The sequence below is a fragment of the Silene latifolia genome, chromosome Y, assembly GCF_048544455.1.
Source record: "Silene latifolia isolate original U9 population chromosome Y, ASM4854445v1, whole genome shotgun sequence".
Lineage (NCBI taxonomy): Eukaryota > Viridiplantae > Streptophyta > Magnoliopsida > Caryophyllales > Caryophyllaceae > Silene > Silene latifolia.
Window position 1 is genome coordinate 6,123,110 of NC_133538.1, and position 23,152 is coordinate 6,146,261.

Genomic DNA, 23,152 nt, shown 5'->3' on the forward strand with positions numbered 1-23,152 from the left:
CAACAACTGATGATGTTTCATTCCATACGTTTTTAAGCCATTCTCGTCGACCCGTCATATGATACGATGCACCGCTGTCAATTAACCATTCACCAACTACATTATTATTCATACCTTCGAGCTTGTCATTACCCTCTGGACTTGTAGCCAAGAGACTACGCAAGGGCTCAATTTCTTCGCTGGTGAAGGGTACAGTCTGACTCTCCCCTGAATTCGAACTTTCTACAGCATTAGCGTGGAACGCATTCCCCTGTCCACGTCCTCCTCCTCGTCTGTAGTTACCTCGATTGGATGATCCTCCTCAATGTCCTCTTCCTATGCTACGACCCCTCAAGGCGGGTATCCATTCTTTTAGTAACAATTCTCTTATTCGTGGTGAAATTTACCACAATAGTTGCATTGTGGTGCGTTCCTATCATCCTGGTCTTTGGTTCAAATCGCTCCTCTGCCTCTTCCTGCTCCATAGGTTTTAACTGCCATGGGAGCTTCATTTTTTTCTTCTTTCATCTTAGTCACTGTCGTGTGTCTTTCTTCCAGTAAAATCAGCGAGTATGCCCGGGTAAGAGAGGTAATTGGGTCCTCCATCAACAAATTGGAACGAATATTCCCATATAAGACTGTATCGAGGCCCATCAAGAACTTATGGACCTTCTCTTCTTCTTGTTCCTAGGCCAACATCGCTGCTGCTCCAGAGGTACACTTCGACGCTCAACTATAATTTGCAAGTTCATCCCATATTGTCTTCAGACTAGTGTAATATTCGACAACTGATTGTCGTCCTTACTTGCATTCATTTAGTTCTCCTTTTAATTGATGCACTCTTGGTGCATTGCCTGCCGAAAAACGGTCTTTCAACTCTTCCCATATTTCTGCCACTGTCAATGAGAACGTGATACTCGTGTGTAATTTCGGATCAATCACGTTCCTTAGCAAAGCCTTTACCATTGCATTGCACTCCCGCCATGCCACCAATTCAAGACTATCGTCTTCTTTTCCTTCGATAGCATCTGGCTTCTTGATCTCGCCCTCCATGAACCCCAACTTGTTTTTGGCATCAAATTCGTTCTTTACGGCATTTGCCCACAGTTCGTAATTATCACCATTAAAGATAATTTGTGTGAGCATTAAATTCGGATTATCCGATTGATGAAGGTAAAGTGGCAAAGTTGTGGGAATGACTTGTTTTCATTGGATTTCTTTGGTTTGTCTCCTTCCCCTGTCATCATTTTCGTTTGTGATTTTTCTTTAAAAAATCGGATCTGGCATCATTTTTGTTTGTGATTTTTCTTAAAAAAAAATTGGATCGATACTCAGATACCATCAAAATTTAAGAGAACAAGAAAGAATTGGATATTCCGGGCAAAATGTCAAACCTCAAAACCACCGCGTACATTTTCCGTAAAATAATTCGTGGGGTTTCATGTTCATAATCCATTCCACTTTTGTTTTAGCTTAAATCATCAGATATTAATCAGAATTCAAATCTAGAAAGAATGACAACCCCATATGTTTCAACACACGTTTATATTCCTAAGGCTTAAACTCGACCAAATATGTTAAAGGCTTATTTCATAGGAATAATCCATGCTATGGGTGGTTTGCTTAAATTACTCCATCCTTTAAGTAATTCAAAGTTGATCCATCCTATCCCCCTTCCTTCTTTTTTTTACATGTTGTATAAGGTCACCTTTTCCTCCCTCTTCATTTAACTCCTAAATTTGACCCACTCCACGGCAAACGCCACACCCACATCTGCCTCTCACCCTCAAATTCTTAGATCACTAATCCCCCATTATTACACACACCACCTACCACAATCACCTACCGTACTAGCCGATCAGTATACTTGCAGGGAGTCAGCATCGAGGAGGGACTGCATGAGGAGTGGTGGTCGGAGGGAGGACCGCCGACGGCCGACGGAGGAGTAATGAACTAAGGGAGAAGAGATGAATTGGGTTTCTTTGGAATTAGGGTAAGAATTAAAGTGTCTTAACCATTAAAAACATAAGGGTGACCTGTTGTTCAGGTTGCCCGCATGTCGCCTTAGAGTGGTATTGGAAGGTATGTTGTATAGGATGGATTAAATTGGAATTACTGACAGAATGAAACAATTTAAACAGGTCACTCATATGATAGATTATTCCTATGAAATAACCTATATTAAACTCATTGCACCTTATAATTTCACATATTATCCACAAAAAGTAACAATAAAGAAAAGGTATCTGCAAGTGACTAAGAAACAATCACCACAATTTGTTGCTTCATAAAAGATTCTGAATTTCGTTTTTGTGTACTTGAAAATTAGCAAAACTAATTCCATTACTATATATGCTAGTCGCATTATGTTGGGTGAAGCTAAGACCATAGCGAGTAGCGGCACAAGCAAATTGAAGCTTCAGTCAATGAAATGAAGTTTCCTTAAATCAACACATAAGATGATAATAAACAAAGCCAGCAACCACATAAAAACCTACACAGCACTTCCAAAGTTGCACTCGCTGGTAAAAAAATCGGGTTAAAACCTTTTTTTATTTCAGATTTTGATCTTCTCTTCAAATGTCATATGCTCTTGGGAAAAAACAATTGGCTCATGGTAGAGTAGTTCTAAGTTCTTTCCTGTCAGCACCAAATGACTGCAAATAACAGCAAAATGAGGTGTTATAAAAACTTAAATTATGAACAAAACAGTAAACAAACACTACCAAAAAGCAAAGAATTTTATGATAAATTATTTGTCTACACCCTTCTCTCTTTATATATCTCCCTTTCTTACTCCACAGGGAAATATGATCAATTGCATCTGCTCTTTTGCTTATGGTAGCTCTCTTGGAAGAATCATAAGCATATAACAAATCGTAGATGAAATTGTGTCTTTCCTGTTAAAGATAATCTTGAAGCTAAAGGTTCAACTAATCTACGCGTGGAACCATTGAAAACATAATAAAATGAAAAGAAACCGGGTGCATTTTTGAGCAAGTGGTTTGCAAGAAGTAGGAGTGCATTACTCACTGGTACACGAACGAAGGAAAAGGAACAAGAAAATCCGGGTACATGTTAATAACAAATAAGAAAATGACCTCAAAAAAAAAAAGAGAAAATGTAGAGGGATTGTCTTACTATTGAACATACTTTTACCAATTATTCCCTCTATCCAAGGAGTTCTCTTTAGTCTTTACACTTTATTTGGTGAATGAGGGTGTAAACTGCTGACAATATATACCTTATGTTACCACACTCATTTGTTTGCATAAATATAAGTATACAGAATCCAATTGAACAACTCAAATACAAAAGTGAAAAAAAACCAATGGATCAATATTCAATAGTATTGCTGTCAAAAAAAAATATTCAATAGTATAGGTCAACATTTTTATCAAGTAAATTTGGGGTTATGACTCGCATAATAAGTAGTGTGCAATAGAAAACCATGCCAATAGATATATTATCCCGTGTACCCAAAAAAAAATTAGATATACTATCCCAAGACAACCATAACTTTGCCAAGTATTAAACAAGATACCCTGGCTTCACTACAGAGCAAAGTAATAATCACTACAGCGTACTACACTCATTCACCCTCAGTAGCACTAGATGCCTTAATAGAGTCCTCCCCAAATAGAGGTGTAAACTGGCGGGTTGGATCTGTTGGATCGATTTTGGCCGGGTTGCTTTGTTGAGTTTTGAGGTCCCAATTTTGGTTTGGCACATTTCGAGCCGATCAGGGAAGTTGAGCTAAAAAGGTGTCTCCAAACAGACCCAGGCTGAGAAGTTATTCCAGCTTAATTGATACACAATTATTTTACAAGTCCGATAAATGTTCGGAGAATTCATTGATCAAAGTCCCATGTCTAATAGCGTTCTTACATGCTAAGAGTGAGCCTTAATCTAGCTATTACCTAGTATTATCTATGCTGATGAACTATGAGTTAGCTTTGGTGGCTCTCAACGGGTTCCAATCTTTGTTCCCACAAATAGATCGGAAATATTTTGGAAGGAAACTAGGGTACCAAAGTATGGATATTCAAATGTAAAGGCCTCTCAAGTCTCAATCCTATATCTCGGATTAGTCCCACTAACCTCCAATCTCCATCCATATCTTCCTTATCTCGCATCCATACTTGGTAATTGGTATCTTATGGACTTGAGCGTCAAAGGCTCCACCTTTAATCATCACAAGCAAATAATACAATTCAATCGAACAGAATCTCTAATGCCAATAGTGTTGATTCCTAAGACCATTTGGAAAACAATAAAAAGTATCTTTCTTGAGACTTGGATTCCTCTACAGCCTCACCTAATTCACTCTAATTCCCGTAAACCGCATTAAGATTTGCGATTACAATTGTGGTAGGAAAAGGCAACCTTCGAGGACCTATGCCACAACAATCACCTGTCTTCAGTGCTATGTTAAACAATGAACGAAAGGTTTTGCAGTGGAACCTACCTACCAACTGTTTACAAGATACAAGTAGATGAGTGGTCAGCCATTTGACAATACAGCTCAATTTCTTGATCAAGATCAACTACCTCAACAGATCACATTAGATCATTAACAAATCATTTTGGCTGTTAGAGCCCAAAAGATTATCATTTATAAGCAAAACAAAGGAGTCATATTTACAACCACGGCCTCCTGCTGACTAATGAGACTTGGGTCAAACACCTAAAATCTTGTCACATCTAATTACCAAATTCATTTAGTAAGGGAAAGAGTGGCGATTAACTGTCCTACAGTTTATCAACATGAAGGGAAAAATGTACAATCATATTACCTCAGCCCCATAACCTTTCACATATATGTTTGTAAAAAGCTCCTTAGTATCAGGCATTGGACTCTCCTGAAAAAAGTAGTAGAAAGTTTGGGATCTCAGGACCATAATGAGGAGCAGAGGAAAAAAAATTATAATAATAACAAAAAAAAAAAGAGGGAGAACTTCTCTTGGCCCCACTGTAGGGAACAAATTGCGAATTTTTTTTCAAAATGGGCTTTTCTCACAAATTAATTAACGAAATAGGTCGACTTACCGAAAATGGGTCCACGTAGGCTTGGGTTTTGCGAAGCTGGAGAAGAATTATAGTCGCTCCCCAGGAAAGCGACTTGACTCCTAATCTTATAACGCACAATCCACCCTTCCCCTTCCCTCCGTTCATTCCCAATTGAAAAAAAAAAAAAACAATTTGAAACCCTAAGTTTATTTACTCGATTTTTCCTCCAAAAACAACTCTAAATCAGTCAATTGGTTTGATTAAAAGCCAATTTATTGCTCTCTAAACAATATCAAACAACTATTTGGGTATTTCTTGGGCAATCTTCATACATATTGAAGGTATTAGCTATTACTTACTTTCTTAATTAGTATTGATTAGAGTAGCTAGTTACTCTAGTTTATGATTATTATTCCATACATTTGATATTTGTGTTGAATTTAGGTGGTTGTTAGGGGGTGTTTGGTTGGGGGTATGGAATGGAATGGATATCACCGATTCAAGTGTTTGGTTGACCACTTTTGGAATGGATTTAGAAAGCCAAGGGTTTCTCAATCCCCCCCAATCCCTTGGAATCCCATACTCTACTCATCCCCCTAGTTTCTAAATCCAATCCCCCCTGGATACAAAACCTAAAATTTAGAAAGAAAGAAAAAAAACCCAAATTGTTGTTGTTCTACTCTACGTAAGTCTTCATCTTCTACTTTCATAATATTTTTTTTTTGCTTTTATAAAAAAATTTGTTTGTGATTGTTCATTGATATACATGATTCGTTGCAATAATACATGTGTCTAATACTTTAAACAATATTTACGGGTTGTATGACGACTCGTATGACAATTGCCTTGAAAAATTGTGTTGTTGTATAAGTAATATTGAAATATGCACGTGATTGAATTATTTTAGCAGGATTGAATAGTAGAGTTCATTGTCTATGACCAGTTACATTCCGCCTGTTGATTGAATTATTTTCGCAGGATTTAGCACATTTCGTCTGTTTTTTAAAAGTATAACTTCATTGTCTATGACCAGTTACATTCTAGTACCGAGTTTTAGTGATCTTTACTGCCATTGCTTTGCAAATTGCCATGATGAAAATTTCTGTATCAGCCTATCAAGACTCACAAGTTACGATTTTTAGTTGATGCTGTACTTGCACATGAAGTTTTTCGTATAAATATGGAGGAAGTATAGCCGTGTTCATACATCATTTACAGTGGATACTAAAAGCATTATAATCATTCCATAATCATATCCCATGAACGAATTCAATGGTACTAACAAACAAAAACCCAGGTACGAAATTTCCTAACAAATCAGACCCAAATGATCAAATCACATTAAACCCAAATGATTAACTTACAGATCGAGTTGGGTTGAATTTCGATCGCTTCATTTTCGCCCCACTTGCCCTCCCACTTGCATTTGTGTGAGAGGGAAGTGACCCGTCACTCACTTGTATGATAGAATTTGTGGTTAAATATAGGTCTTATATGATGGAATTTATAAAAATTTGACAGCTCAGCAGCTGAGCTCAGCTCCTCTACTCTACTAATTTAAATAATAGTTATTATTAATTTTGTTAACAATAATACTATTTTTTTTAATATTAATATTATTTATTAAATTATAATTATAATTAATAATATTGTTAATAATAATGTTAATAATAATAATAATTATTATTATTATTATGATGATGAATATTATTATTAAAATGAATAATAATGTTGTTGTTATAATTATTATTGGTATTATTATTAAAATTCATAACATTTATTATTAATATTATTAATGAGGCACGCCCAACCGACTTGACTCACTTGCCAATATGGGGTCTTACAAGTCAACAAGCTTGCCAACATGGTTACAAATTCGCTTGGTACCCTACGAATCACGAATCGTTAAAAGCGAATTTTATCAAGTTGATTACTGAAAATACATGTAACACATTTTCTATAAGCGAATCGCGAATCGGTAAGGCGTATTCATAGCGAATATGGTAACCGTGCTTGCCAAACCATCATTTGAGATACACATAGAAACCTATAAATATCTCACTATTCACCAATCAATGGTAAAAACTTGTCACCAACAACTTTCTCTCTCTAGAAGAAAGACTACTCGAGCTACTACAAGAGGGCATAGAGTCCTTAGCTTCAAGCAAGGTCCCGACTATCCACCAGTACCGTAAGGCATCAGGCATCAGAGAAGGACCTTTTGCGTACCCTCTGAGGCCTTTGTTACGCGTGAAAGATCCATCTGAAGAGAGAAGCATAGACTCGAGGTGCCATTTGAGAGGAGGGCGTTGACTCGACCTGAATTCGAGCAACGCTTACTTGAGTGTTTTTATTCTAAACAATTATTTTACTAATATCATTATTAATATGACATTATTATTTATTATTGTTATTAAAAATATTATTAGTAAAAAGATTAATAATTATAGTAGATAATAAGCTCGGCCCGGCCCGGCCCGAAAGAACAAGAAAGAACAGGGCCTTAGTTTATAAAGATTTGACAAGTTATAGCTTAAGACGGATAGTGTCCGTCTTAAATAAGAATTTGTGTTTGAATGTGGTCCGGCTAAAAAGGAAGAAAACTTTATTGACTTTAGAAAGTAGTGCTACTGTTCCGGTTCCTTCATAGAATAAGATGGTCTTATATCGTAAAACAATACAGATTTGTAAAAGAACTATCCTTGCGAGACGGTCTCACCCCAAAAAATACTGATTTTCTTATAATACTTCTGGGTCCTTTAGAAATTTATAGTAGTAGTAACATCGTAAATGGCTTTCGGCTGAATTTTTAATGGGTGCATATATATGCATATATATATATGGAGTGTGATCTTATTTGGTTTTAGACAGAAATGTTTTCTTCTCAATTGACTTTGATAAGGAGGAGGAAGAAGAAGCATGTTGAGTTGTTATTGACAATTATGGTTTTTATTAATATAGTCACTATTCTATATTTGGCATGGTGTATGATGGTTATTCATAAAATTGAGCGCCCACGATATAGTAAAGATGAGAAAAGATTTCTTAGGCGAAAACACTTGTATACACTTACTAAGCATAGCGATATAATTTGTAAGAGTGAACTTCGTGTCAATCGGAGAACTTTTTATGTACTATGTGAAATGGTCAGAGATATTGAAGATTTAAGTGGAACTAGAAATATGTCACTAGAAGAAATTGTTGCCATGTTTTTGTATACATTGGCACATCATTTCAAAAATAGGACAATTGGAAACCATTGATTCCGAAGCGGAGAAAGTGTGAGTAGAAACTTTCATCGTTGTCTTCTTGCTGTTTTGAAACTACATGACCATTTGCTTAAAAAGCCGACGCCTATAACGGAAGAATGCGAAGATAGTAAATGGAAATGTTTTGAGGTATTATAATTTTTTTTTCACATTATTGGATTTTTAGCCAACAACATCATTGTACTTATTTAAAAATTATTCTTTAAGGGGGCGTTTGGTTGGGGGGTTTTAGGAAAGGGTAAGGGAATGAGAACTGATAATTCCCTTTGTTGTTGTTTGGTTAAGCAAATTAATGATTCTCTTTACCCATCTATCCTATTTACAACCCTCCTAAATATTCTAAACTGAAACCCCTACCCCCCCCAAGGTTTAGAATTTCATTCCCTCCCTTACCCATCTCATTATCTCCCTTCACTAAACACACATTAACCACGCTGCTGACTATCGCTCCTCGCCGCCGCTGCTTGCCACCGCTCGCTGCTTGCCACCGCTCGCTGCCGCTGCTCTGCCATCTCCGGCCGCCGCTAATTACCGTTGTTCTCTCTCTCTCTCTTTTCAATGTTTGTCCTCTCTTCTCTCTAATAATTTCATCCTTTTATTTTTCGTTTTTTAATTTAAAATTTTTGTTTTTGTAAAGTATAAAATTTATTCATGTTTGATATCTAATTGTGCTATGTTACTTTGATTATTTTTTTTAATTTAGGGTTTTTTTAATTTTGCTATGATTATTTTTTTGAAGTAGGGTTTTTATTGTATCACACCCTGTTGGTTACGCCATCGGGTATGGAAGCTTCACGCACGTTGTCATGCATCCTATGGATTAGTTCTTGCCATAACATTTTCCTTTAAACCAGGCATATGTATCACACCCTGTTGCCACAAACTTGTTTTTGTTGCTGGTCGTAAAACTTCTCAAGTATAAAAATTATTAGATGAATTGTAAGGCTCGGAACAGTTGTATGCTACATTGTTATTGAGGCCTGAAAGTATCATTACATGTGATTCTCATTGAGGGGTTAAGACTATGATCATCTTTATCTTTATAGTAACACCCCTAGCTCTCCTATACCAAATGGATAAGGTTAATCGTATCAGCACCAAACTAATGAGAAAGGTTAGGAAATGTTTGTGGTATCCCATGCTTAATGGGTTTTTATTTGGATTAATGATTTCAGGAAAAGAAAGTTATTAGTTGGTACTTGGTATGAACTATGAGCATGCTTTGTGCATTAAAATGTTAGAATTGAAGTAAGAAACATCGGTATTGTTTGTCTTATTATAAAAGTGGTGTGATATTTGACCTATTTACAACTTTAGACGGATAGTGTTTGTCTAAAGTGAGAATTTGTGATACTTATAAAAATAGAATGCAACATGAAAAATCAAAGGGCCTGATCTTCCATTTTTTTCTATTTCATGTTAGTTACATGACTTTTTTTAAAATAAAATATAGTGGTGGGTATGTATTAGACAAATGATATGGTATTGTTCATGTTTTTTTGTTCACAGAAATGGCTCGTAATGATCTATCTTTGAGAAGGAGGAGAAATTTGGACTTTATACGATATGTTATCATCATAATAAAGTGTGTTGTGTTGCTACATTTGATGTGGTATACCATTAGGAAGAGCATACATGGCTCTCAATATTTAATCTTAGATAAACGAACTAGAAGAAAACGAAGAATGTATAATTTGAATAGAATGATTAGGGAAAGTGACATTATGTGTAGAAACTTTCTTCGTATTGATCGTGAAACATTTGGTGTACTTTTAGAAATGATTAGAGATGTGGGGGGTCTAGGTGGAACAAAAAATATGAGTTTAGAAGAAATGGTTGCAGGTTTCTTATACACAGTGGCACACCATAAAAAAAATAGAATGATAGGTGCACATTTTTATAGAAGTGGTGAAAGTGTTAGTAGACAATTCCATGCTTGTTTAATGGCAATATTGAAGTTACATGTTGTGTTGCTTAAAAAACCTACACCCGTACCAGAAGATTGCGAGGATGATAGGTGGAAATATTTTAAGGTACCATAAATAATCTCTTGTTATTTAACCATAGTAGACATATAACTTCATGTTAAATAATTTTTTTTTTCATGTAGAATTGTTTAGGTGCACTTGATGGTACAATGATTTATGTAAATGTACCTAGCGCGGACCGGTCTAAATATCGGACGAGAAAAGGTAACCTTACCATGAATGTACTAGGAGTATGTTCTCCTGAAATGGAATTTATATATGTCTTACCTGGTTGGGAGGGATCAGCACATGACGGTCGTATTCTTCGAGATGCTATTTCTAGGCCCAATGGTTTAAAAGTGCCAAAAGGTAATTCAATTAACAAAATATATTTAATAAAAATCCGACTTACATTAATAATTGTATAATTAAATAGCGTTTTTTTTAATGTCTTAAGGTTGTTATTACTTATGTGATGGTGGCTACACTAATGGAGATGGATTTCTAGCACCATATAGAGGTCATCTTTACCATCTTAAAGAGTGGAATAGTGGTCCTCATCGACCTCGGACACCGAGGAATATTTCAACTTAAGGCATGCACAAGCTAGAAACGTGATTGAACGATGCTTCGGGTTACTTAAGGGAAGATGGGGAATACTTAGAAGTCCTTCTTGGTTTAGTTTACAAACACATGGCCGTATTGTACTTGCATGTGCTTTATTGCATAATTTGGTAAAGAGATATATGTCTTCTGAATCATTCGATGACGATGAGTTATATGAAGAAATTGAGAGTGATGGAGATGAAAGTGATGACGATGATGAGGTGGAGTACATAACCTCCATTAATGTAACTGACTCATGGACAAATAAGAGAAATTCATTAGCTCAAAGCATGTTCAACAATTGGAGAGCTAGAAATCGGGTTGACTAGTTTAGATTTTCATTCTATTTGGAATACTTGGTGTTAAGTTGCTTTACTTTGTGTCATTTGGATTGTATGTTATGTTTGAACTTGAAGTTGAACTTGGTTTAGTTTTTATCATTTACGTAATTTCTTATGTATGGACTTGTGACTATATATGAACTTGTTAATGTTTGTATTTAATACAATGTTGTGATTTTTTTTAATTAAATTATATTGGTGTTGCCCACTTTCTTTTATAATGTTTTAGTAGGATGGATGAAAGTACTGCTAGTGGAGGTGCTAGTGGAGGTGCTATTGGAGGTGGACGAGGCAAGAACAAACGTTTTTGGACCAAAGAAGAAGATAATGCTTTGGTAATGGCTTTGTCTGACTTGAATGCTGATCCACACTGGAAATGTGAAAATGGATTTAGAAATGGTTACATGGTGCGGTTAGAAGAAATTATTAACAAGGCTATTCCTGGTTGTGGCCTGAAAGCTTTGCCACACATTGATTCTAGACTCAAGACACTTGTAACCAAATTTAGAGCAATTGTTCAAATGTTAGGTACAAGTGGCTTCAAGTGGGATGATGAGAGACAAATGATTTCGGTGGAGAGATCGGTGTATGATGAGTATTGTAAGGTAATCAAAGTTTACAACTATTTATTTATATATTGTTTTTTTTTTTAGTTTAAGAGCAATTTATTTGATAATTAAATCAAATGTGTAAAATTGTTAGGTACATCCAAACTGCAAAAACTTGTATGGACATGCTTTTCCTCACTTGAATGCGTTGTTGGAAGTTTATGGCAAAGACTATGCAACTGGAAAACCGGCTGAGGGTTTTGTTGAAGCTATTGATAATATGGAGAAATCTGCTACCGTGCAAGTCATGCTTGATTCAAGTGATGATGAGGATGTTATTGTTAGTGGTAATGCAGAGTCTGCCCCTCCATTAAAAAAAGTGAAGCGAGAACACACTTTTAAGCGCAAGGGAGGTAAGAAAGAATCTGGAAGTTCTAGTAATTCTGAATTAGCTTCTTTACAAGGTTTTATGAAAGACATGAACGTTCATCTTTCTACCATGGCTAATGTAATGTCCCGAGCTGATGAACGTGAGCAACGTGCTGATGAACGTGAGCAAGAAATAAGCGAGAAGAGTGAAAAAGTGCTAGATGTACTACTTGCTTTGGAAGGTATTACTCCGCAACAAGCTTTGGAAGTAGCTCCGATCTTGACGGCCCAACCAAATAAGCTCATGATATTCTTCAAGTGTCCTGATGAATTGAAATGCGTATTTGTTAAAAGTCTTTTGACTTAAAATGATGTCGATGTTGGAGTCCTTGAAAAACTAGTGGGTTGAACTTGTAATCTTTTTTTGCTTTTGAACTTTTTTTATGTTTGTCATGTGGAACAATGTTTCGTGTTTTGGACAAGAAGTAATATTTTGCGTTGATGAATGAAGTTATCTCGAAAAAAATTGTATTTATTCTTTACTTGAAAAAGTTGCGTAACAAAAAAAAAATTAATTAATATAAAAGAAAAAAAGTTGTTGAAAAAAAAGTAACCAAAGAAAATAACAAAAATAATGGTAGAAAAAAAAATGGGAAGGAAAAAAATAGTTGGGAAGACGTTAAAAAAAAAAGTATGAAGAAAAAATGTTTATAAGAAAAAATCATAAAATTAGATTGATTCCTTTCTTTAACAACCAAACAACCACAAAGGGAATAAGGGGATAAATCATTCCCTTAGAGGATCATAACCAAACAACAAGTTTAATTCAGGGTAATTCTATACCTTTCCCCTTATTTCCCTTTCTTGATATCATTCTCTTTCCCTTTCCCATACCAAACGCCCCCTAAATGTTGTTTTGTAGAATTGTTTAGAGGCTTTAGATGGCACATACATTAGTGTTCAAGTGCGAAATGAGGATAGATCAAGGTATCGAACGAGGAAGGGTTCCATTGCTATGAATGTATTAGGTGTATGTAATCCTTTTTTGGAGTTTATATATGTACAACCTGGTTGGGAAGGATCTGCGCATGATGGTCGTGTCTTTCGTGATGCTATTAGTAAATCTCATGGTTTAAAGGTTCCTCAAGGTAATAACAATAGAAAAAAAAAAGTCTCTCATCAGTTGTACTAAAAATTTACAATTTAAATAACTTTTTGTTTTAAATTTGAAGGTTTCTATTACTTGGTTGATGCGGGATATACAAATTGTCAGGGTTTTTTAGCACCATATAGAGGCCACGAGTGGGGGGATCGACAACCAATTAGTGCCGAGGAGTATTTCAACATGAAACATTCTAAAGCTAGAAATGTTATTGAAAGATGTTTTGGATTATTAAAAGGGAGATGGGGTATTCTTAGGTCCCCTTCTTTCTATTCGATACGCACACAAGGTCGTATAGTTCAGGCTTGCTCCTTGCTACATAACCTCATTCGAAAATATATGCCAACTGATTATACGATATATGAGGATTTAGATGGCGATGAAGATGAAGAAAGTAGTGATGATGATGATGATGATTCTGATGATGAAGATGAATATATTACTTTGATAGAGACATCCGACGCATGGACTAATTATCGGAACACGTTAGCGCAAAATATGTATAACACTTGGAGAGCTAGGCGTAATCAAAATGCATAATTTGTTTCGGAGTTTCTTTTTTTAATATGTATTCTGTAATTTGTTTTTGTGTTTCATTGACTTTCCGAATGTTTTTTCTATAGAAAAACTTATGTTATATATATTATTTATATGACAAAGGAATGAAATAACTTTATTTAATAACTGTTTTCCTTATTGACATTGTTTTGTATATAGCATGGAAATTAGCAGGCATCTCAAAGCGGAAGGGGAAAAAATAAGCGCATTTGGACTAAACTGGAAGAAGAACATCTAATTGATGGACTATTAGAACTGAATAATGATCCAGAATGGAAAGCAGATGGTAGTTTCAAGAATGGTTTTAAGAATAAGTTGGAGGATATGTTGAATAAAAAATTTACAGGATGTGGCTTAGAAGCAGTTCCTCACATTGAATCAAAAATTAAATGGTTCAAGGACAAATACAATGCGCTTACAGAGATGTTTCGCACTTCTGGTTTTTATAGTGTGAAAGACAATCATATGAAGATTTTTGCAAGGTAATGCACTTTATCAACCTCTCTTGCTCAATTTCTTATGATTTTTTTTTTTTGTTTAACAAGTTAAATTGATCTCTACATTATTGTTGTAGCAAAACAAAAGTGCTCAAGGATTATGGAACGTTCCGTTTCCACACTTTGATAAATTGGCAATTATATATGGTCCTAATCGAACTACTGGAACTAATTCCGAGACTTTCGTCCAAGCGGTGGATAACCAACAAAATGAGGCTGTTGACTTAAGTAGGGATGAAAGTGACGAAGATGACAATATTGATGATGATGAACCACTTTATATTCCTACTCAATCTAGTCCAAGTGAGCCGTCTTCAAAGAAAGCAAAGACCTGGAAAATTTCTACGGATTATAAGAAACAAAAAACAAAGAAGAGAAAGATGCCAGAAGTTGTGGATTTGACTACGTCTTTCAAAGACATGTCTTCAAACCTTTCCGGATTTATGAATGGAATGAATGTTCACATGTCTACTATTGTAAATGCATTATCAACCACTCAGCGACATGAACAAGCCATCATGGTTCGTGAACAAGAGTTTGAAGACCAAAAGAAAAATTTAATAAATGAGCTACTTGGCGTACAAGGGTTGACTAGATTTGAAGCATTATTAGCTGCACAAAAACTGGCATCTAATCCTAGTGATCTCTCTTTTTTACCAGTCCCGATGAAGCATGGAAGAGAGAGTTTGTTATGAACCTCATTCATCCGCTTTTATCTCGAAATGGGAACATTTAATTTTTTTTGTTTGATGTTTAGACTTACCAATATTTTTCATGAAACATTTTTCATGCGTTTTTTTGTTTTAACAATATTTTTATTTTGGACGCTTAATATTGGTATGAATAATTTGGATTGTTCTTTGGCTATAATTTTTCGTTAGTAAGTTATAGTTAATGGAAAAAAATGTACAACTCTTTTTATAATTTAATAAACTTACCTATTATGAATAGAGAAAAAAAATGGATATTGAATCCATTCCATTCCCACACTTTGAACCAAACAGCCCCTTAGTGTTTTATACATGGCAAATGGAGGGTTCTAGTATGGCATTTGGAAAGTCACAAGAACACTATCATAAACTTGGAGAGGACGCAGACACAAGTCGCTAAGCTGACTGATGAGTCATAATTATATACATATTTATGCCTCCCCTTAATTACTTTTGATACGATTTTCGTGCTAGTTTACATCATTTACATGCCTTTTATATTAGAGTGTTGATACTTCCGCCTTTTGATGTTTAATGCAGGAATGATGCATTTGAGGAGCAAAGGAATGAAATGGGCATCGCGGAGTGAGCATGAAGGGATACACGAAGCATGGCACGAGAATCCATAAGAATGAAGGAAGAGAAGTTAAGAAGAAAACACGAAGAAAAGAGCTTCTTATTACAAGTGCCTACTTTGAAGAGCCATATCTCGAGTTCTACAGCAGATTTTCAAATGATTCCAATTGGAGGTGAAAGCCTATCCTCTTAGCTTTCCAACGCCGCAAAAATCGCTTGTTTCTGACAAGTAACGAAGAAATGGCGTCCGTTTGAAATTCAGTGCGCGAAGCAGGAAATTGGTGCCTCGATCGAGTCAACCTTGGCTCGATCGAGGAACTTCACGATCGAGGAACCAACCTAATCAATAAACTTTGCAATGTCGAGAGTTGGGGTATCTGGGAATTGGTGCCTCGATCGAGTGCACCTTGGCTCGATCGAGGAACCACTAGTTTCCGCAATATTCCGCAAATTTCCTTAAGTCGGTTATGACTACTATAAATACCAAAACTCGTACTCTAGGTTATATTATGCTTTATTTTCAGTAGGTTTAATATAGCTACCTTAGAAAACTCTCTCAAATACTTAGTTTAGTTTAATTATTGTTCGGATCTATTGCCTTTAATTACGGTATTGTTCTAATCTTTCTTCAATTATTATTTCAATTACTTGTTTATCTTTATTATTGTTTATCATGTTTTCCATTACTATTATTGTTATTATTTCTATTATGCGTAGCTAATTTCCTCATCTAGGATGAAGGGGATCTAGGTTAATTAAAAGGGGAAAATTGATTAAATGCTAGGGAAATCATATAAGTTGTCGTTTGATTATTGTTCTTATTCTAGTTAATTAACTTAGGCCTGAGTTGTTAATTAGTGTAGCGAATTAATCCTTTCACCGACCGGGTTAGAATTAATATAGGTCATGATAATCAAATAGATTGTATCTAATTATAGCGACCGCATGTTAGAATCGATCTAAAGGGCATAATAGAGTCGACCGATCTTATGACCTTAGACAGCTTGACAGATCTAGCAATTAATTAATAGACTCCATATAATTGACCTAGTGAACCGGAAATCCTAGACCTTTAATATTATTGTTATTTGCCCTTTAAATTACTTGCAATTAGTTGGTTAGCATACAAACAAAACAAACCCCCACAATTGGTTACTTTAAGACAGATTTAAATATAAACAAACTAGATAATCACCGCCTCCATGTGGATTCGACCATGACTTACCGCTAGCTATTTTGTTAGTAGTCGTTTAGGTTTATTTTGATTAAGGTGATACGACTTTAGCCTTATCACTGACGATTCTAGGTAAAGTCGCTCTCTCACCGGGAGTGTCATCAAATTTTCTAAAAATTAAGCCCTCCACTCCTCATGTGGGTCACACTCCTCATGTGGGTCACTGTAGGGGACAGCGATTTGAGGCCGAGTCGCTCACTCACGTAGCGATTTTGTTTCTTGTACTATTATAGGTTTGGATGGGCATTAAGTGACACTTTGGGTATGGTCGCTTACCGGGTGAGCGACTTGACTACGACCCTAGCTTCGTTGATGACGTGGCCCCATTTTGGGTAATAACTTTGAAAATCTACCTATTTCGTTTAGTACTTTGTGAGAAAGTACCATTTTGGAAAAACAATTCATAGATTGCTTACCTTGGCCTTAGCAATAGCTTCATCTACTTCCTTCCTGACTACTTTTTCGTAATCCTATGAGAACAACAAGAAATGAGTCATGCATGGCCTTACATTGCAAAGCAGAATATTTTCTTTAAAAAAAAATTCCACGTTAGAGCAGACATATTTCCTGCCTCACTTTTGAGGGGAACTTATGATGAGATTTGTTAAGCAAACAAATGTTAACCGAAAATATTTCAAAAGAAAAAAGGATAAGAGAAGTCAATATGATGTGGAGAAACAACAAAAGTTATTTGTAATAACTACTCCCTGCATCCTAATTATTTGTTACCTTTGATTAAAATACCCTTCACAAAGAGCATAAATGGTAAACAAATGATTGTGATTGAGGGAGTATAACATAGCAATATAAGAAAATTTTACCTTCAGTTCCTTTTCTGTTGCAATATCATGAGCCAATAACAGTTTCTTCACTCTCTCAATGGGGTCACGTTCCTGAGAAAAGATCATCAACAAATCAGATAAGGCCTTAAGTGAATATGTAGTTCAGAAAGTCACAACCCCAAAACAGCTTCGTCACCTGTCTTATACCAGATATCTCATCACGTGTTCGATAGGTGCTTCCAGGGTCAGACATGGAGTGACCATGGTACCTATAAGTGTCCATCTCAAGGATCTAATGGACATTAGAACAGAAAGAAAAGAAAGGTGAATAATACATCTATCATGGTAATAAATACTGAAAGTAATCATGTTTCACCGTGCAGTTGGTAAAGAAACGTTTTCTAAACAAACTCGTGATATAGAACATTACTTACAATAGGCCCATTCTTCAAGACATAATCCTTGGCGTATGCGCACGCCTGCTTAACTGCCAGTACATCCATACCATCAACCTGCAACGGCATTTTAATATTACGTTAAGTTTACTTGTCCCATGTAACAAAATATATCCTCTCCAGAAATATATCAAGTAAAACACATCAAAAAATATAATAAGCTCATTTCCTAAATGAATAGCCAAAACAGCGGACGGGTAGAGCCTTTTTGTCATAAAACTTATATTTTGCCCATCCCAACTTGCCTTTCAGTCCAAAATTGTTGGAGAAAAAAATATAAATTAAACTCACATCACAACTAATTAGACCTGTCAAAAGATGACCCAACCCGAAAAACCGACCGAAACCCGCCAGAAAATAACCCGCCCGAACCCGACCCGAAAAAATGTGAACCCGAAAATGACCCGACCAGATAATGACCCGCACTTTCAGGGTCAAGACCCGACCCGTAACCCGACCTGTTGATGAGAAATTTTATTAAAATTTAGTATTTAAAGAGAATTACACTAATATAAAATGATTAAAAATATTCCAACTTTTAAAATATTAAATAAAGCATGCTGATATATGTTTTAAAGCATAGTTTTAGCACATGATTAATTAATCAAATGATTAGCAGATATATAGTCGCTACTCACTATTTGTCACGCACCGTATAAGAACTTATCAGTTCAACATTTCGCACAAAATTGAGATATTACATATATTAGACACAAAAAAAATCGTGTATTTCTTAGTATGTTATATGTCCCTCATTAAAAAATAATGTAGATGTGATGAATATACTACTTATAAATAACATAAATAGGTGGAATCATTGGAAATTAGATATCAGTCCAAAATCTTTTGAATCTCTTCAGTATGTCTTAGAGAGCTTTTAAGAGATAGTGTCATTATCTCCACAATATTATATATATGCTCCATATTATGTTCAAGTGATGTTTATAATTTTCATTTATATTCTGGTAAAAAAATGTTATCATTAGAGTATAAGTTTCATATTATTTGCACACATTTTAATTATGATAAAAGGAAAAGAAAAGAAATGTACGAATACTAATAGATAGTATAGTATTTGCTTATTAGTAAACCATGTTTGATGTCGAATTAGGTGCGAAAAATATGGTGTACTTCTAAGTATATTATTGTCCCACATTGAAAAATTATGTAGTTGTGATGAATATACAACATCTGAATAGTTAAATTGTCCCACATCAAAAGATTATTATAAGGTGGGATGATCTCATGACTATAAATAAGAGTATCATTGAATTTAGATATCAGACCAAAATATTTTGAATCTTCCAATTATTGTACCAGTTGCAACGCACAAGTTTTATATTATAATAAAGTTAATTACCCCGTTGAAACGCACGGGTGTGAAACTAGTAAATATATTATATATGTTATGTAAAAAAGGGAGACTACTAGATAGAAAAATAAAAGATAAATTGATCATGAATTTAAGAGTAAATAAAAGGATACAAAAAAAAATATCGAAAAAAAAAATGGAAAAAATAATAATTTATACAATTATTTAAAAAGGAGTCACTAAGACCCGTTTTGAGCCTAACCCGACCCGAAGCCCGTATAAACCCGACCGCCCGAACCCGTATTTTACAAACCCAAAATTGACCCTAACCCGACCCGAAATCCGTATAAACCCGTATTTTACAAACCCAAAACTGACCTGACCCGTATTCTACCCGGAACCCGAAATGACCGAACCCGTAACCCACCCGTTTGACAGGTCTACAACTAATGCTTCAAAACCCTGAAGTATGAATCAAAGCCTCATTTTTTTTTTTTCTGAAGGTTAAACCCTACATCTTCCAAATACGTAATTGCAAATTTGCAATCACTCACAGCACATGCTTTTCTAAATCCTACTAAGCAACTCCCTTGAAAACGGCAAAATGCTGCCAGTGATTTTCTAAAAAAAACGTATACTTGTCGAACTAGTCCCAACTTGTGTGCAAAATATTATGACCTTCGAAAGTTTCTACAAGCTGAGATTTAGTAACAATTAAGTGTTAGCCCAAAAATGATTTGGTGTTGAATCACAAAAACCATCATATGGAACCGTCTACGTACAAGTTGAGGTTTAGGCAAATAATATAAAACCATTTTGCAGGGAGAAAAAAACAGATGACTCCTGATAATAATACATTAATGAAGTCCTAACACCTCCAATGAAATACGACTAACCAATTCTGATTACAAAACATCCAATCAAGTAACGCTTGGAAATCCAAATCAAATACTGTACCTTCAACCCAGGAACATAATCTCCACGCTTATAGTAGGCTGGGCTCTTTGCAGCTCTCCATTCTGCAGTCCCCATTCCGTCTAAATTGAAAGGAGAAGTCACGCAACAACAACAACAACAACAACAACATCAGAGCCTTAATCCCAAAATGATTTGGGGTCGGCTCACATGAATCATCCTTTAGAACCATCCATGGTGTGAAAGGAGAAGTCACGCATCAATGAAAAATTCAGGGGTAACCGAATATTAGTCGATGAACTATGCAGAGAAATGTAGCCCAATGGGCCATGGACCACGAGAAGTGAAACAAAATTTCCATTTTAAAACACCACCAGACCAACCTATTAAGCCTAAAAAAAAGGAAATAAAATGAAAGAAAGAAAAACTACTTTGAGGTTCACAAACTAGTATACAACAAAATTGCCCTAATGCAAAGGGTTTTGCCTAAGGATGGATAAGAGGGGTCAAATATGCAAAACCTTACCACTATGTAAGGAAACACGGCGACACTCTTTTTACAACACCCAATAATGATGATTACATCAAGGGTAGCACAATCAAGCTGCTGCTGCTCCACCGTACAAGAAACGAATACAGTCTAATGAGTTATTTTTATTTAGTTCACCGTCATCCAAAACCAGACAATAGTGAGTCTTTGTTCCTTTATAGAATTGCTTACAAATTCATATTCGATAATAATCCACCCTTCATTCAGTAAAGCAAAAGTAACGTTTACATACAAAGCCTGATGAGAGCCATAGTAACAAATCGTGACGAAAAAATCCAATCCAATCCAATCCAATCATAACTCTCAAACGAGTTTTCATTTAAAAAAAAAAAGTCATAATCCATAAATGATTTCGAGTGACTAACATGATGAGCATCTAAAAGCATCAAATAAGAAAACTGCAAAAGCATATACTCAACTAACCAAACAATAAACTCAAGAAATGAAACAAAAAAAAGAAAGAAACATACAATGATTATTCTCGCAGACTAAAATAGCAGGAAGATCCCAAAGAGCAGCCATATTAAGAGCTTCAAACAACTGTCCCTGATTCGCAGCACCATCACCATACAATGCAAAACTAACAGCCTCTTCCTTATTATACTTCTGCGCAAAAGCCAATCCAATCCCCAACGGAACCTGCGCTCCAACAATCCCATGTCCTCCGAAAAACCCGAAATCCTTCCTATAAAAATGCATAGACCCACCTTTCCCACGGGAACACCCATCCTGCCTACCCATCAACTCCGCAAACGCGCTAACAAGAGTACCCCCACGCGCCAAATAGATACAATGATCGCGGTAGGCGGTAATGATGTTATCAGTCTTAGTAATAGCGGCTTCCATACCAACAGCGACGGCCTCCTGGCCGTCGTAGAGATGACAGAACCCACGAATGAGTTTAGCCTTGTAAAGGGAATCGGCAGCAATCTCCATACGACGCATAAGAGCCATGTCTTTGAAGAAAGTCATGAGTTGGGAAGCGGAGGTGGAGACGGTGGTGGAAGGTGGTTCGATGATGTGGGATTTGAAAGGGATACTTGTTTCGATTTCTAGGGTTTCGGTGGAAGTGGATGAGATTTGACGAAAAGGGGTGGTGGTGATTGGACGGAGTGAGGTGGTTAGGGATTTGGATTTGGTTAGGTGGCGGTGGTGATGGAGGAAGGATGCCATCGTTGATTATTGCTTTTTTTTTTTTTTTTTTTTTTGAGAAATTGATTATTGCTTTTTTTGGTTTGGGAAGAGATGAGGGAGGAGGATGGTTTAATGGAAACTAGTTTTATTCCGTGTAAAAAATGCACGGTAGTAATAGCAGCCGCTATTATTACATATATGAACATATAATTGAGCGTGATTGAGTGTATATGAACATATAATTGAGCGTGATTAAGTGTTTAATACCGTGATAATATAAATTGTCCATATTTGGATATTCGAATATTAGATTTGAATATCAGATAATATACAACCGTATTTTATTAGAATTATATATATATATATATATATATATATATATATATATATATATATATATATATATATATATATATATAATTAGGATCACATGAGTCCACCCTATCTTTTTGAGTCCTGTGAGTCCACTTATGTATCACACGTTGTACACAAAAATATCACGTTTTTTTTAAAAAAATAATAATAAAAAAAAAAAATTAAAAAAAATTATTATTTTTTTTTTTTAAAAAAAATTTAAGCCGTGATATTGTTTAGTATAACCTGTGATATTGTATCTCAGTATGTGAGTCCAGTAAAAGAGTATCATAAGTTATACAAAACAATATCACACCTTACGATAAATAATATCACTGGTTGTACTAAACAATATCACGAGTTATTCTATACAATATCACACCACTGCACCTAATTCCGCCTTTGACTCCGCCTTTCACCATCTTCATTGTCAATCACAATACCTTATTTATCGACGACCCCAATGGTGACCAGATCGCTGGCGTTCGCTACTCCGCCTCGGTATCCTTTAATAAACTCACCGGATCTTATTACCTTCAACAAACTAACACCTCACAAAATAAATAAATAAATAAATAAATTGGAGGAAAGGATAACCTTCGTTGTAGTACTTTCATCGAGAGAATTAGCCGATACCTAATATGTCATATGATTAATATTGGGTCGGTTGACTATTACGCTGGACAATTAATTATTATAGTAATTGAGTACGTCCATTTCAGGTACTCATAGCAGAGTGCTAGTGTCCTGCTGCACGAGAAGATCCACTAGCTGGGGTCAAAAGAGACGTGCAGTGCTGCTTCTCATCGCCGCATTTAATTTGA

General features: G+C 35.5%; 2 protein-coding genes across 4 annotated transcripts; one reads left to right on the forward strand and one right to left on the reverse strand.

The window, feature by feature from the left end:
- Positions 1–2,239: 2,239 nt before the first annotated feature.
- LOC141633576 (pyruvate dehydrogenase E1 component subunit alpha-1, mitochondrial-like) lies at positions 2,240–22,143 on the reverse strand. 3 transcript variants are annotated; one of them, XR_012538374.1, is made up of 9 exons: positions 21,311–22,088; positions 20,333–20,412; positions 18,043–18,120; positions 17,805–17,900; positions 17,648–17,719; positions 17,243–17,296; positions 4,776–4,841; positions 3,133–3,206; positions 2,240–2,636 (listed from the first exon to the last, which is right to left on the reverse strand). XR_012538374.1 is itself a non-coding variant. In XM_074446020.1 (8 exons), exons 1-8 carry the CDS (start codon positions 22,011–22,013, stop codon positions 2,592–2,594), a joined length of 1,194 nt encoding a protein of 397 aa, XP_074302121.1. In that variant the 5' UTR covers positions 22,014–22,143; the 3' UTR covers positions 2,240–2,591. The 3 variants fall into 3 exon arrangements, 1 of the variants encoding a protein (XP_074302121.1); XR_012538375.1 differs by having other exon boundaries at positions 2,537–2,636; positions 3,121–3,206; XM_074446020.1 differs by lacking the exon at positions 3,133–3,206 and having other exon boundaries at positions 21,311–22,143.
- On the forward strand, positions 8,686–12,615 carry LOC141633577 (uncharacterized). The gene is made up of 3 exons (XM_074446022.1): positions 8,686–8,818; positions 11,402–11,777; positions 11,875–12,615. Exons 2-3 carry the CDS (start codon positions 11,406–11,408, stop codon positions 12,454–12,456), a joined length of 954 nt encoding a protein of 317 aa, XP_074302123.1. The 5' UTR covers positions 8,686–8,818; positions 11,402–11,405; the 3' UTR covers positions 12,457–12,615.
- Positions 22,144–23,152: the final 1,009 nt, after the last annotated feature.

Coding starts and splice junctions, on each gene's coding strand:
- LOC141633577 (XM_074446022.1), top strand. CDS start 11,406: ATGGATGAAAGTACTGCTAGTGGAGGTGCTAGTGGAGGTGCTATTGGA. Junction 11,778..11,874: donor TGTATGATGAGTATTGTAAG/GTAATCAAAGTT, acceptor TAAAATTGTTAG/GTACATCCAAACTGCAAAAA.
- LOC141633576 (XM_074446020.1), bottom strand. CDS start 22,013: ATGGCATCCTTCCTCCATCACCACCGCCACCTAACCAAATCCAAATCC. Junction 17,901..18,042: donor TCTTGAAGAATGGGCCTATT/GTAAGTAATGTT, acceptor AATGTCCATTAG/ATCCTTGAGATGGACACTTA. Junction 4,842..17,242: donor AAGCTATTGCTAAGGCCAAG/GTAAGCAATCTA, acceptor TACTTTTTTCAG/GAGAGTCCAATGCCTGATAC.